Below are 16,260 nucleotides of genomic sequence, written 5' to 3' on the forward strand. Positions count from 1 at the left end.
AATATTCTGAATCTACTGTACTATGAATTATTTTATGTAAGAAAGATAAAATGAAGTGAGTCCTCCTGCTTTCAAGTGATTGTAATGAATATTTGCTTCGAAGATCTTCATACTTCTCAAATTTCGGATATATCCCTGTTTCTTTATATGTTAAAAAGCGCACAAATTTATTTTGAATGTTTTCGATTTTACTTGTATATTTCTTACTATCAGAACCCCATATTATCGCTGCATATTCCACCTTAGACCTTACATAGGCAATGTATAATGTTTTGAGGACATCGGTGTTAGAAAAATCCCTTCCTAATCTCATCACAAAGCCAAGGTTTCTAAAGGCCTCACCAACTACTCTGTTGACATGAATATCAAATGATAGGTTTGACTGCAGAGTGACTCCAAGATCAGTTATATAATCTACTCTTTCAATTGGTGTTTGATTAATAGTATACACATTGCGGACATAGTTCATTTTCCTGGTGTATGATACTACTTTACATTTTTTAATATTTAACAGCAATTTGTTTGATTCACACCATTGGAAAATAGAATTTATGTCGCTTTGCAAAGAAATAGCGTCTAACTCCGTGGAGATACTACGATAGATTTTTAAATCGTCAGCAAAGAATAGTTTGTGGGAGGATGTTATTACAGGTGGTAAATCATTAACAAATAATATAAATAATAGAGGTCCTAAGTTCGATCCCTGAGGCACACCAGAGTCTACGACATATTCCTCAGTTAGAATATTTTTGTATCGAACGCGATGTTTGCGTTGACAAAGATAGGACGCTATAAATTGTTGAAGGTTTCGTGAAAAATTGAATGTCACAAGTTTGCTTAGAAGTATATCGTGATTAATTACGTCGAACGCCTTGGAGAAATCTGTATAAATTACATCTACTTGTTCCTTTTTATCAACTTGATTAGCTATAAAATGTGTAAATTCTGAGAGATTAGATACAGTTGACCTCTTTGGCACGAAACCATGTTGAAAGGGAGATATTACTGACCGTACATGTGAGTAAATTTTTTCATATATAATAATTTCAAATACCTTAGATGGGGCAGATAGCAGTGTTACCGGTCGATATTTTTTTTTATTTGGTCAGTAGGACATTCTGTCTTGGGAATGGGACAGACGTCACCAATCCTCCATTTCATAGGAAACGTAGAAGAAGCTATTGACTTGTTAAAAATAGCCTGTAGGGGATGTTTCAGTATTTCTGAGCAGCCTTTAATGATATACGGTGGTATTTTATCCGGCCCACAAGATGACCGTGGCTTAAGTTTTTTAATAGCATTCTCAACATCTTCGATGTCTATAAAGTTAATATTTAATTTATCCAGAATTTCCGAATTATTGTATTGCTCCATAGGAATAAGATTATAACTTGATTTATTGTACGTTACTTGAAAATTTGCCATAAATGCATTTGCAATAGCAGCATCGTCACTCAAAGTTTGATCGTTATAGTGAAACAAATTACTTCCCGAATTAATTAACTAACTAACTAACTCTATGGCCTATGGAACCCGGAGGTTCAGTGCCGCGTTCACAAAAGCTCTCCACTGACTTCTATCCTTAGCTAATTGGATCCAGTTTCTACTTTGTATTCCTATCTCTGCGAGATCCATCTTAATATTATCCTCCCATCTGCGCCTAGGTCTTCCTAATGGTCGTTTTCCTATGGGTCTACCAGTCAAGACTTTGAAAGCGTTTCTACTTTCTTCCATTCTAGCTACATGACCTGCCCACCTAAACCTTCTAGACTTGACGACCCTAACAATGTTGGGTAAACCGTATAAACTATGTAGTTCCTCGTTATGAAGCTTCCGCCATTCCCCATTCTCGTTCCTCTTGGGTCCGAATATTCTTCTCAGGATCCTGTTCTCAAATACTTTGTCTATGTTCTTCCCTCAGAGTAAGCGACCATGTTTCGCAACCATACAGAACAACAGGCATGATTATTGTTTTATATATTTTAAGCTTCAAATTCCTCGACAGAATTCGCGACGACAAGAGATTTTGAGCCGAATAGTAACAAGAATTCCCTGCTTTTAGTCGACATTTAATTTCTTCGTGAATATGATTTTCGTCTGTTAATATTGATCCTAAATATTTGAAAGTATCCACTTTCTTAAAAGTATTATTTAATATTTTAACGCCTTCACAATTTGCCGTATTACGGTCCCGATGCACTTCCATGTATTTAGTTTTCTCTGCATTTACTTCTAAACCCATGTCCCTGCAAGCGTTTAATAATATCTCTGCATTTATTTCTACTGTTCTCCTATCATCCCCTATTAAATTTACATCATCAGCATATGCCATAACCTGGTGAATGCCGTTCAACTCTAGGCCCTGGTTACTTCCCGAATTACTCTTTTTATTCTTAACATACGTCCAGAAAGTCTTAGGATTGCTTATAATATTGGCCTCACAGTTGTTTAAGTATGCATTGTATGCCTTGGAAATTTCTTTTTTCGAAAGGTCTCTCAATTCTTTAAATTTGTTATAGTGATACAGTGCGTCCCAAGAACCCTGCTTCCATTTCTTATGGTGATATGATTTGCTCTTAATTAATCTAATTATGTCACTTGAAAACCAAATAGGATAATTGAATTTAGCTCTTTTTTTCGGAATGCACCGGTCAAAACTAGAATAGAGTATATTATAGAAACAATCCACAGAGCCGTCCACAGTCAAACTATCTGTGATAGGTTCCCAATTTGTTTGTGATATTTCGCGGTACAGTTTATCAAAGTCAGCTTTTAAAAAATTATAATCTCTTACTTCGCTTTTCGTTGTACATTTAGCATTTCTAAAGTTAATATATTTATATTCGATTAGTAAGGCTGGATGGTAGGTATCCTTGGATACAAGGGGAGGGTGTTCGTGTATGACCTCTACACTAGTAAGGTTTGAGAGTATTAAGTCAAGCGTTTTGCCGTATGAGTTTTTAATATTATTGAGAGTTCGTAAATTATAAAAATTCATTAAATGAAATAATTCTTGACAGGTTCCAGTAGATGCTAAGAAATTAAAATCAGTTCCCGTGACCTGTGAGAGATTATAATCGCCTGTCAGAAGAATGTTACTCCCTGGTTGTAGTACGCTAAATATGTATTCAAAATATTCTTTATATGTTGATTGATTTGACCCAGGTGCAATATACACAAGACATATATATATACAAGTAACCGTATCTACAAAAACTTTTACTGTAATACAGTCCACACTAGGAATGTTTGGGGGAGGAATTTTCCCTACACTTTAAAACATTTTTTCCCCTCTGCAAATTTTGAGCATTTTTCCCCTACGCCGAATGAAATTTCCCTCCATCTGGCAACTGTGATGCCGAAGTGGGGAAATATTCTTTGCTGTTTCCTCGTCGTTACTTGATATTAGTGTTGTCGAATTTTTGTGACATTTGCTGTTTTCGGTTTTTGTGAAAACCGGTTTTCTGAAAACCGAAAACCGCAAAAACGGTTTTCAAAACCGAAACCGCAAATGCGGTTTTCAAAACCGACATTTCGGTTTTCTCAAAAACCGATTTCGACAGCACTACGATATATATATATATACAGGGTGGTCGTGCATGAATGTCGGAAAATTCGTGAGATGAATCTACAGGTAAAAACAAGCAAAAAATGTCATATGAACATTGGGTGAATGCGGCTTCGTTTGGACGCTAGAGGCGTCTGAAATGTCACCTTCCGAGGCGGCAATTTGCAATATCTCAAGAACGGAGAGAAATACGAATGTCGGGTCAAAACATATCAAAGGAAACCCCATCCGAAGAATCCAATTATGCATAAGTGGTGGCGAAACAGTGGCGGCGCTAGAGGGGGGCACAAAGAAAGTGAATGAAACGTGGAGAAAAGTGAACAAGTTATACTGAAAAATTGTAGGAGGGGGTGTTACTTGGAATATGCAACAACAAATGTTAATGAACAAAGGCAACAATGACTAGTCTGTAGGGACTTTATGAGAGGCGGATTGTAGGAATACAGTATCTTTGTAATGGTGAGAAATAGGAATGTCGGGTCAAAAGATATCAAAGGAAATGCCATCCGAAGAATCCAATTATGAATAAGTGATGGCGAAACAGTGGCGGCGCCAGGGGAAGCATAAAGAAAGTGAATGAAATGCGGAGAAAGGTGAACAATTTACACTGACAAACTGTAGGAGCGGATGTTATATGGAACATGCAGCAACAAATGTTAATGAACAAAGGCAACAATGGCTACGCTGTAGGGACACTATGAGAGGTGGAATGTTAAAATACAGTATCATTTTAACGGAGAGAAATAGAAATGTCGGGTGAAAAGATATCAAAGGAAATCCCATCCGAAGAATCCAATTATGCACACGTACTGCGGAACAGTGGCGGCGCATGGGAGCTGCAAAGAAACTGTTAAACACTCCTAGTGATGAAACGTGCAGATCGTAAAAAACACGTATGGAAGATGAGACCCAGTGTACTGTAAAAACAAGAGGTATTGTACTTACCATGGTCAACATAATGCCATTCTATAGCAGTTGTTCAATATTCTAACATTCTAAAATAATGTGTAATGCACCACAATGAATAGGGTAGTATACACTAACGCCGAAATGGCAGATATGCATTTGATGTACGGCTTAGCGGAAGGTAATGCAGAAGAAGCACGTAGGTTATATGCGGAACGCTACCCAGATCGACAAATTCCAGCACCGGGGATGTTTATTCGTATTCATCAGCGATTGCGGGACACTGGGTCATTTCTTCCCAACACAGACATTCCGAGACGACGACGCGTTCGAATACCCCCCTTGAAGGGAGGGTACTCCGACATGTGACCCGGAACCCGAGTATTAGTACCCGACGAATAGCAAGGCAGGAACACGTTTCGCATCAAGTCGTGCTAAGCATCTTGCATAGTAATAATATCAGACCATACCACGTACAATGAACGCATGCGTTATATGATGGTGACTATCAAACCCGACGACGTTTCTGTCGTTGGTTATACCGCCGCTGCCGTGTATCACCAGCCTTTCTAACACAGGTATTGTTCTCGGATGAGGCATTATTCACACGGGATGGCATCACAAATTTCCACAATGACCATCGATGGGCACTCAACAACCCGCATGCAATTGTAGAGACGAAGCATCAACAGCAACAACGTTGTGGGACCACATTTCTTACCACAGCGATTGAACGCAATATCGTATCTCCAGTTTCTGACTCAGAACCTACCTATTCTGCTTGAAGATGTGCCACTGAGGACACGACAGTGTATGTGGTTTACGCATGATGGCGCCCCTGCCCACTCATGTCACACTATTCGTGCATATCTTCGAGACAGACAGTTACACGATGGCGTAAGGATTGTCTGACTGGTGCCAATATTGCTGGCGTTTGCCGTAATGTGGCAAATGCAGCACATACACGCTGGCGAAGATCTTTAACATCATGCAGGGGCCGTGTATACACTAGACTCTTCACGTAACCCCACAGGAAAAAATCTAGGGGATTCAGGTCGGGTGAACGTGGGGGCCATGCTTGTTTTCCACCACGACCTATCCACCTGCTTGGAAATGTTTTGTTCAGATATGCACGAATGGTGTGACATGAGTGGGCAGGGGCGCCATCATGCATAAACCACATACACTGTCGTGTCCTCAGTGGCACATCTTCAAGCAGAATAGGTAGGTTCTGAGTCAGAAACTGGAGATACGATATTGCGTTCAATCGCTGTGGTAAGAAATGTGGTCCCACAACGTTGTTGCTGTTGATGCTTCGTCTCTACAATTGCATGCGGGTTGTTGAGTGCCCATCGATGGTCATTGTGGAAATTTGTGATGCCATCCCGTGTGAATAATGCCTCATCCGAGAACAATACCTGTGTTAGAAAGGCTGGTGATACACGGCAGCGGCGGTATAACCAACGACAGAAACGTCGTCGGGTTTGATAGTCACCATCATATAACGCATGCGTTCATTGTACGTGGTATGGTCTGATATTATTACTATGCAAGATGCTTAGCACGACTTGATGCGAAACGTGTTCCTGCCTTGCTATTCGTCGGGTACTAATACTCGGGTTCCGGGTCACATGTCGGAGTACCCTCCCTTCAAGGGGGGTATTCGAACGCGTCGTCGTCTCGGAATGTCTGTGTTGGGAAGAAATGACTCAGTGTCCCGCAATCGCTGATGAATACGAATAAACATCCCCGGTGCTGGAATTTGTCGATCTGGGTAGCGTTCCGCATATAACCTACGTGCTTCTTCTGCATTACCTTCCGCTAAGCCGTACATCAAATGCATATCTGCCATTTCGGCGTTAGTGTATACTACCCTATTCATTGTGGTGCATTACACATAGCGCTTGTCAACATCAACACTGTTTCACACGACACAAAGTAAACCACATTCACATACACATGGATTACTGCCCTGCCTGTAGAGTGTAGCACTAAAACGCTTGTGCTGTTACTGTCATTGCCCCATTCAGTACGAATGAACTGTGCGCTGTCCTCTGCACCTTCGTTACCCACGCTTTCACTACTCCTATAACTAACTCTACTACGCGACGCTCTGCACGCCCCCTTGTTCCACCTACTGTAGCTATGCTATGTAGATATGTTTGTATATATCATTTACAAACTTTGTCCTCTGTCATCGGACATGTATCATACAGTACACCTAGAGTTGTATTCCTTGTTTCCTGATTGCTTTCAAATAGTTGTGTTTTCACCAATTTCAACTTTTCTCCATGTTTCATTCACTTTCTTTGTGCTTCCCCTGGCGCCGCCACTGTTTCGCCATCACTTATAAATAAAAGGATTCTTCGGATGGCATTTCCTTTGATATCTTTTGACCCGACATTCCTATTTCTCACCAATACAAAGATACTGTATTCCTACAATCCGCCTCCCATAAAGTCCCTGCAGACTAGCCGTTGTTGCCTTTGTTCATTAACATTTGTTGTTGTATTCCAAGTAACATCCCTTCCTACAATTTTTCAGTGTAAATTGTTCACTTTTCTCCATGTTTCATTCACTTTCTTTGTGCCCCCCTCTAGCGCCGCCACTGTTTCGCCACCACTTATGCATAATTGGATTCTTCGGATGGGGTTTCCTTTGATATGTTTTGACCCGATATTCGTATTTCTCTCCGTTCTTGAGATATTGCAAATTGCCGCCTCGGAAGGTGACATTTCAGACGCCTCTAGCGTCCAAACGAAGCCGCATTCACCCAATGTTCATATGACATTTTTTGCTTGTTTTTACCTGTAGATTCATCTCACGAATTTTCCGACATTCATGCACGACCACCCTGTATATATATATATATATATATATATATATATATATATATATATATATAGGGTGTTCATTTATTATGTAGCTAAAATCCATTGGTGAAATCCTCACACCTAAAAAATAGAAAACGTCCATAGGAACATAAGATGGAAAACGCGTTGTTTCAAAGTTACGAATGTCGAAATCGAGAAAATTGTAACTTTGAGGTTGTCTAGCTCGAAAATTATGAGCGATATCAACGGCGGTTAAATAAATATTAGGAACTAGTACGCTTTCTATCTAATTAACCATGTTTCAGAGTTGAGTTGTACCTCCGCATATGATTTTAAAGAGAGGAGAGGATGAGCGGAACCTATACCAAAGCTTCCTCTATAAAATCTGTTGCTCCGATACGTCCCAACTCTGGAACATGGTTATTTAGATAGACAACGTACTATTTCTTTAACCGCCATTGATGTCTCTCATAGTTTTCAAGAAGAGTTTCTCATAGTTTTCTTGATTTCGGCATCTTGTAACTTTGAAACAACGCGTTTTTCGTCTTATGTTCATATGGCTTTTTTTTATTGTTTAGGTGTGAGGATTTCACCACTGGATTTTGGCTACATAATAAATGAACACCCTGTCGTTACATATACAGGGTGTGTCAAAACAACACCGACAACGTTTGGGAGGTGATTCCTGACATTAAGATAAGACGAAAGTATAGACCAACTTGGGTGCACAGATGCTTCCTTTCGGAGTTATAGGCTGTCGAAAACATGAAAAAATGAACTTTAAAGGTCCATAGCTCCGAAACTATGTGACCTACTTTAGTCGAGTCAAGACTTTACTTAGGAACTAGTATGTGGGCTATCCAAAAATACATGTTTCAGAATGCTAAGGTACTCACACAACAACTTTTGGAGAGGGAGTTTGGCTACGGTCTTATAATTTGAAATATTCACAAACTACTTCTACAAAAATTGCTACGGAAGTACCGCAGGATTCTGAAACATGGATATTTGGTTAGGACACATGCTAGTTCCTAAATAAAGTCTTAACCCGACTACGATAGGTCCCAAAGTTTCGGAGCTATGGACCTTTAAAGTTCATTTTTCCGTGTTTTCGGCAGTCTATAACTCCAAAAGAAAGCATTTGTGCACCCAGGTTGGTCTATACTTTTCGTTTTATCTTGGTGTCAGGAATCACCATCCAAACGTTGTCGGTGTTGTTTTGAAACACCCTGTATATGTAACGACAGGGGGTTCATTTATTATGTAGCCAAAATCCACTGGTGAAATCCTCACACCTATATATATATCTATATCTATCTATCTATCTATCTATCTATCTATCTATCTATCTATCTATCTATCTATCTATCTATATATATATATATATATATATATATATATATATATATATATATATATATATATATATATATATACTATGTGTTCAAAAGTATCCAGACACTTGGTTGAAAATGACTTACAAGTTCGTGGCGCCTTCCATAGGTACTGCTGGAATTCAATATGGTGTTGGCCCACCCTTAGCCTTGATGACATCTTCCACTCTCGCAGGCATACTTTCAATCAGGTGCTGGAAAGTTCCTTGGGGAATGGCAGCCCATTCTTCACGGAGTGTTGAACTGAGGAGAGGTATCGATGTAGGTCGGTGAGACCTGGCACGAAGTCGGCGTTCCAAAACATCCCAAAGGTGTTCTATAGGATTCAAGTCAGGACTCTGCACAGGCCAGTCCATTACAGAGATGTTATGGTCGTGTAACCACTCCGTTACAGGCCGTGCAATATGAACAGATGCTCGGTCGTGTTGAAAGATGCAATCGCCAATCCCGAATTGCTCTTCAACAGTGGGAAGCAAGAAGGTGCTTAAAACATCAATGTAGGCCTGCGCTGTGAGAGTGCCACGCAAAACAACAAGGGGTGCAAATCCCCTCCAAGAAAAATACGACCACACCATAACACCACCACCTCCGAATTTTACTGTTGGCACTACACACGCTGACGGATGACGTTCATTGGCCATTCGCCATACCCACACCCTGCCATCGGATCGTCACATTGTGTACTGTGATTCGTCACTCCACACAACGTTTTTCCACTGTTCAATCGTCCAATGTTTACGCTCCTTACACCAGGCGATGCGTCGTTTTGAATTTACCTGCGTATGTGTGGCTTATGAGCAGCCACTTGACCATGAATCTCACCTCACGCCTAACTGTCATAGTACTTGGAGTGGATTTTGATGCAGTTTGGAATTCTTGTGTGATAGTCTGGATAGATGTCTGCCTATTACACTTTAGGACCCTCTTCAACTGTCGGCGGTCTCTGTCAGTCAACAGACGAGGTCGGCCTGTACGCTATTCTGCTGTACGTGGGGCCGCGGTGGCTAAGTGATAGAGCGTTCACCTCTGGTGCTTGGGGTCCCGGGTTCAAACCCTGCTTCCGCCAAGTGAACTTTGTGGTGGACAAACACTGTGTGCGTGGGGTTTCTCGGGATTCTCCTGTTTCCTTCCACTTTCTTCATTCCACCATTTTATTCATCTCTCATCATCACCGTCTCCTTAGGCTAACCGGCATAACCGTAGGACGTAAAACTCAACAATTTCATTTCATTTGTGTCATGTTGGAAGCCAATGCACTGTCCACGCATCCATTATTTTCACTTTTCTTCAGTTGCACGGCAGTGAAATAGTGATGTTAGCTAATTGGAAGAAGAAAGTACTAAAGTAAAGTTGCTTTTGCTCCATGCTCCAGCCCATAAAAAGCTATGGCCAGTCAGAGGAGGCTCGGGCAACGGGATGATGCGTGGTCAGCGTATTGTCACCCAAGTTCCATTATTTCTGGTTTCGGAACAGAGTTCGTTACATCCTAATTCAAGTTGCTTTCCAATTACCTCATGATGCTGAATTACGCATGTTAATAATTTGGGTACGCAGAAACTATTTGTTAAAAAGGAGTTTAGAAAAACAAGTTAAACAGCTACTTTCTCTTTTAATGCTTTCTAGTGCAACATGCAAATGATGAATATTTTAGCATGTGGTGACAAGAAAGAACTCAAAAAGATTAATACAACATATAATTAATTTGCTGCAATTAATGTTAAAGTTCCTTGAATGTAAGTTGTTGAACATTATTGTGCGATATTTATTTTCTTGAGATAAATAATTTTTAAAACTTTGTACCATCGGGATCACAAATGGAATGTAGTGCATGTAAGAAGAATAATTTAGGAGGAGGGGAGCTTCAACCAGGTCAGCCTCCCTCTGACTACGCCACTGCTTCACATGCACAATGCATTAACTCCTTTTTTCGTGAGACAATTATCTTACATTCGGTACTTACCTACACTATCTCTTGTTTGGTTCTTCTTTATGGAACTGACAATATGTTTCTTCAACAAGCATACTTCCATTTCAATACGATCAACATAATTAACTAACTGTGCACATTTCTTACACAGAATATAGTCATCCACTACACATAATCCAGTTCCTTCTACAAATTTACCTAGTTTATCAGACATCTTAATTTTTGTTGTTTCGGTCAATACACTTAGATCTGTAGCCAGCGATTGCGGAACTACTTTATTACAAATAAAGCAATGAAGTTCTTCGTTGTGTTCAGAGTTCACTTCATGCTCGACTTCAGTATTTTCTTCTTCAGCATTTAGAATAGTAGGCAAGATGAAGTTTTTCTGGTCGCTGCCGTCGTTTGTCTTTTTATCCTTAGTTGCAGTCTAGAATAAAAATTGGAGAATAAGCACTTATGAGTAAAGCGAAATATAAAATGTTTCAAAGAGAATGGCACCTGAAATATACTTAAGTCGCGATGTTGAAAAAATGTTATTCTTCATCCTGCTTCTTCAAGATAAGCGATACCGTTTAATATCTGAGTTTTAAGTTTTGAGACTCCGTTTTACGTCCATATCCAACACCCAGATTAAGCTCATCCGTGGCTAAGCGGTTAGCGTACGTGCTTTTGATGTGGGAGACCCGGGCTCAATTCCCGGAGGAAGCTCGTGTGGTTCGGATTTCCCGTTAATCAGTAGGTCCCGTGTCTAATAGCCTTGCTGCTGAAAGGGACGTTAAACTCATAAACAACTCAAATCAGCTCAACCCATCACTGAGATTATGAAGTATAGGTCCAACTTAGTATTAACGTGGGCTTAGAACCAGGCACGTATCCATACATGTCTTTTGAGAGTCCAAAGTGTGGGGGTCCAATATTACATGATACTATGCCTACGTAGTATTGAACCGGTGTTATTCTGCACCCGAAAGGATGATAAATAATTGTTACGTACTCTCACCTATACTCTCAGAAAAAAAAAAAAAAAAAACAGAACTAGATTGCTTTTATAAGAAAAGGGGGATGGGTAGAGATGAAGTGAAAGATCCAATCTTTAGGCTACATCAATCATTTCTTTGCTAAACAAGTATATTTGCATTAAGAAAGTATACGAATTGTATACCGAATTACGAAGTTCTGGGTGGATCCCCCGCGTGAGGTCGCCCCTGCTTAGAATCACGACTGGAGCTCGAATCCGGTGCCGTTGAGAGGTAAGTAGGACATCACCACACTATCTTGCCTCAAAAAAGCTGGATCACATAACCTGGCTATTTTCATATTTCATATATACGGTCTGTATACGTCGGATTTTTTCTTAAGTACACCACCGTGTAGAACATCCACGGTTCGTTCTCGCGCACTCATTAAATTATCAATAATATGAAATACTTCCAATTAACAAGATTCCACCTTCACCGTATCAAACGCTCCCCACCCGTATACCTTGACTATTTGGGAAATCCTATTTGTTCCATCGCATTATCCCTCAATAGGTATCTCCAGATCCTTACGTCAGCAGTCGTCACCCAGGTATATCTTCCAAAATTTACCCTAAAAATATCAACAGTGAAAAGAAACAGAGAGAGGGAATATCCAAATAAAATCACTCTACGATACAATCCTCTATTTCCAAGTTTATCACTCTCTTTTTTTTATTTGATTAAGCGTCAGCGTTTAGCAAAAAAAAAAAAAAAAAAAAAAAAAAAAAAAAAAAAAAAAAAAACTTAAAAGTGTACTTTCTTGAGCGTTGTGTTTTGCGTTTTTTTTTTTTGGTTCTAACTTATCTATACACCCAAAAAATTTACAAAATCTGCTACTAAGCTTCAGATTTGACATTACTACAAATATAAACCAAAAACAATTTTTGAAAATTAATAATTTGTGGCCTGTAAATTAACTCTACTTACGGTAACCCTAATATAATTTGAAATAATAAAATCAAAATAATGATTCAAGTCACTGCACTGCACTACTATAGAATCAGATATATTACGGAAACGGACATTCAAATGGACAGTCTCAAACCCAATTAACTGGAGAAAGAAATTTAAAACAAACACACACACCTATACACGCACACGCACACATACACACCTATACACGCACACACACACACACACACACACACACAAGGATGCACTGTAAAAGAGTAATATACTACCCCTTATCAATTCATAAAATTTAAGTGCATGGAATACTTTAAAAAAACGGGGTCATTCGTTATATTTAAAAACTTTTACCCTATGAGTAAAAAAGGTCAGAAGAAAATACTTGAACGAATATATCGGGAACAGTGCAGAAAAGTAATACATGTAGAAAAGTAATCTCAGTAATACAGACAACTATACTACTGAAACCAGGAAAGTCGAGAACCATTTACTAAAGAGCGTCCCACTCTTAGATTGCAGTACAGAGTAAATGGAGCGCGCTATTGCCATATTTCTTCCGCCGTATGTTTTATTTCGAAGAAAGAACAAGAAAGACAGAAAGAGTGACGAGTCTGTAAATAAATCCTTCTTAAATTCATATATTTTCAACTCTTTTGTCGTTCCAATCGCGCAAATTCATTTAGAACGGCGAATTAGAGGGTACGAAATAACAGTCTAACAATTGTGTGTTAGAAGTTTTTTTTTTTTTTTTTTTTAATGATGATTTATAAATCGTTGCAATAAAATTTTGATGGAAGCAATACGAAATCGAGAGAACATAGGAAACGAATAGAAAACATATGATTGAAATAAATGGCAGGCTAAACAGTTCCACACACAAATTTCCTGTACCGATTGTGCGGCAAACTAAGGAATAGCAATGGGTAAGATACTGCTACTGAATTTGGATAAGAGTGAAAACTGGAGTAGGGTGATAGTGATAAGTGACGAGAAAATGTGACGTACGAGAACGCTCGTTCGTCTGTGTAAGCAAAATATCCGCTAATCCAATTCCATTTGTCAAACCAGTTACATCATAAAGTATATTGTGAAGGCGGCTTCTCCCCACTTCCGATGTTTTAAGACTGTATCATGAAGGACGTGCTAGAGGGTATGGTGGCAGGAAAAGGAGGGAGGGGACGAAAAGAGACTACAATTACTGGACGATATCAAAATAGAAAAATCATACGTGAAGACGAAGAGGTTAACCGAAGACCGTGGATCGTGGAAGCTTCTGAGTTGCAGCAAGTGGCCTGCCAATAAAATATGATGATGATGATTATGACAAATGCAATGGTGAATAGGAGCTGAACCTCCCTAGTTTCTATACTCACTTCTGACACCTCTATCAGTCTGGAAACAGAAAAAGAATGAAAAGAAACCCCATTATGTCTGTTCTAAACAAACGCGCAAGTTGTGACTTTAAATCACGTATAGTGACAGCCAGATCATTGGGTGAGGAAACAAAACCAAACAGAATTATCAAACCCTGCTTCCTAAAGAAGCATGGGGGGGGGGAGGGGGAAGAATAAAGAGGCCTTTCATTCTGCTTTGTGAGCTCATAAAGTTATTTGTTATGAACGCTTTTGTCATTTTCATATGTGTATTCAAAGTAAATAAGAGAAGTGGAATTGCAAACGAAACCAACTTTTATTGTCAAAATTGTCAGCTGAAACAGCATCAAGGACTACTATAAATGAATCAATTACAAAACTAATAACTTTTTATTACCAGGAATGAGGAGACTTATTATTAATGGATTATTATATATATATATATATATATATATATATATATATATATATATATATATATATATATATATATATATATATATATATATATATATATATATATATATATATATGTGTGTGTGTGTGTGTGTGTGTGTGCAACTCAAGGAAAACGAGGGAAGTAAGTAGTGGAACGTAAGATTGAGTGGAGTTGACGCAATGTTTATCGTAGGTGAGGTCCAGGATTCGATTTTGCGAATATGGTTGGTTCCGTTAAGCAGTAGATTTGTGCTCGCATACCATCAACAGTAAACACTCATCGTTATAGCACAATACTCTATACTCGCCGCGACCTTATCCTGATAGCCGAGATACGCAACTTCAATTCGGGCGACTCCGCGCATGTTACATAGTTCTTCACGTTACACACGTAAAACATTACTTAGGAGATCATTCAAAGAGCTAATTGAGTTCAAGTATATAAAAATATTAATATAGAAACAATATTTAAAATAGAAGGTACTAGATTTATTAGTAACGTGTTATGAAAATGACGTCACGACTCAGAATCGGAAAGAGAGAAGGAAAGAAAAGAGTGAAAAGCCGGTAGCTAAGATGCGAGTCACTTGCAAGTGTTGCAAGATTATAAACTTGAAAAATCTTTTATCAAAAACAGAAGACCAGTATAATTAGTTAATTGATCAATGTTAGAAATCGTCCACAATGGATAGGAAATGGCTTAATATTTTTATATGATACATAAATTAGAGTTGCTACTCCGTAAGAAAATTCTATGCCTGCTGATAAACGAAACAAAAGAAAGAACGGGACTCACATGTAACTTCTGCAATTTTTGTGCAGAGAGTAACACTGCTCTGCCAAATATTGTCTTCGCGCTTGCGTTAGTGTGGGTACGTGGGTGTAGTGAAACTGAAACCATGGAGAGTGTTAAGTGCGAAATTGAAATCATGAATGAATCCGAATTATCTTCTCAGTATTATTGCAAACATGAGGAAGGGAAACCTCTTTAAAGTCAAGCAAAGTAAATTGTCAACAATGTGTACTCTCGACTAAGAGAAAAATATGCAGACAAAACTGTTGAAGAAATTGTTGATATGATTGTTGCCGGTTCGCAGCTGGTTTACTCATTGCTAACGTAGAGTTGCTGTGCTTTGAGAAAAAAAAAATCGTATTTTTAATTTATTATGTGGGAGGGTGGCTGCTTGTGTGTTTCTGTTTATGATTGACCTTTCCCAGGTAGATATATGAGAGTAACCTCATTTTTTATCCTTTCTTACCTTAATCAATTGAAATGAATAATCAAAATAGTTTTAATGCTCTCAAGTTTTAATTGTGAGGATTGCAAATACATCACGTGCGAATTTCCAATATATTTATTACTATTGTCGTGTCTTCATGAATTATTAAAAACAAATAAACCAAGAAACATTTTTCGAAGCGGCAGGAAAAGAATGAGAAATCACCGCTCCGCGCATATCAGCTGAGACCCAGAGCAGCGCCAGTTGAAACCCTGGCGAATGAGAACGCAACCAAAACACACACACACATACAAAGGCTTTCCTGCGAAAAGGTTCGCGCGGCAACATGTATTAATGCGCGTGTGATTCGGCTCTCAAGTTAACATTGCGTTTAGTATACATCAGTAACTTTAAAACAAACATTGTAAGGAAAATATCATCGGCAAGATTTATCACTGCTTTTCTTCTGGTCAGATGCGCTCGCTTTGGAAAGTTGATGCTTAACACTAAACGTCATAAAACTTAAATAAAGAAAGATATTGACCTGCGAGTTGTTTTAAAAATAATTTCAATCTTTTCTCAATATTTTTCTCGCTTTGCACCCCCATCTAACCTGAAAAATAAAAAAGTTTCTCACTAGTCAACTTTTTAGATATTTCATTGGAATAGTAT

The 16,260-nt window shown here is 38.8% G+C and overlaps 1 protein-coding gene across 2 annotated transcripts in view; it reads right to left on the reverse strand.

Annotated features, from left to right (window-relative positions):
- The window catches only part of LOC145664577 (uncharacterized), a 119,608-nt gene that overhangs the window by 16,900 nt on the left and 86,448 nt on the right, over window positions 1–16,260 (reverse strand). For both annotated transcript variants that reach the window (XM_081731360.1, XM_081731359.1), the window contains one exon: window positions 10,663–11,056. In XM_081731360.1, the coding sequence (XP_081587486.1) occupies window positions 10,663–11,056 (394 nt within the window). The remainder of the gene's footprint in view (window positions 1–10,662; window positions 11,057–16,260) is intronic.

The sequence above is a fragment of the Thermobia domestica genome, chromosome 11 (assembly GCF_964235325.1).
Source record: "Thermobia domestica chromosome 11, izTheDome1.hap1.1, whole genome shotgun sequence".
NCBI lineage: Eukaryota > Metazoa > Arthropoda > Insecta > Zygentoma > Lepismatidae > Thermobia > Thermobia domestica.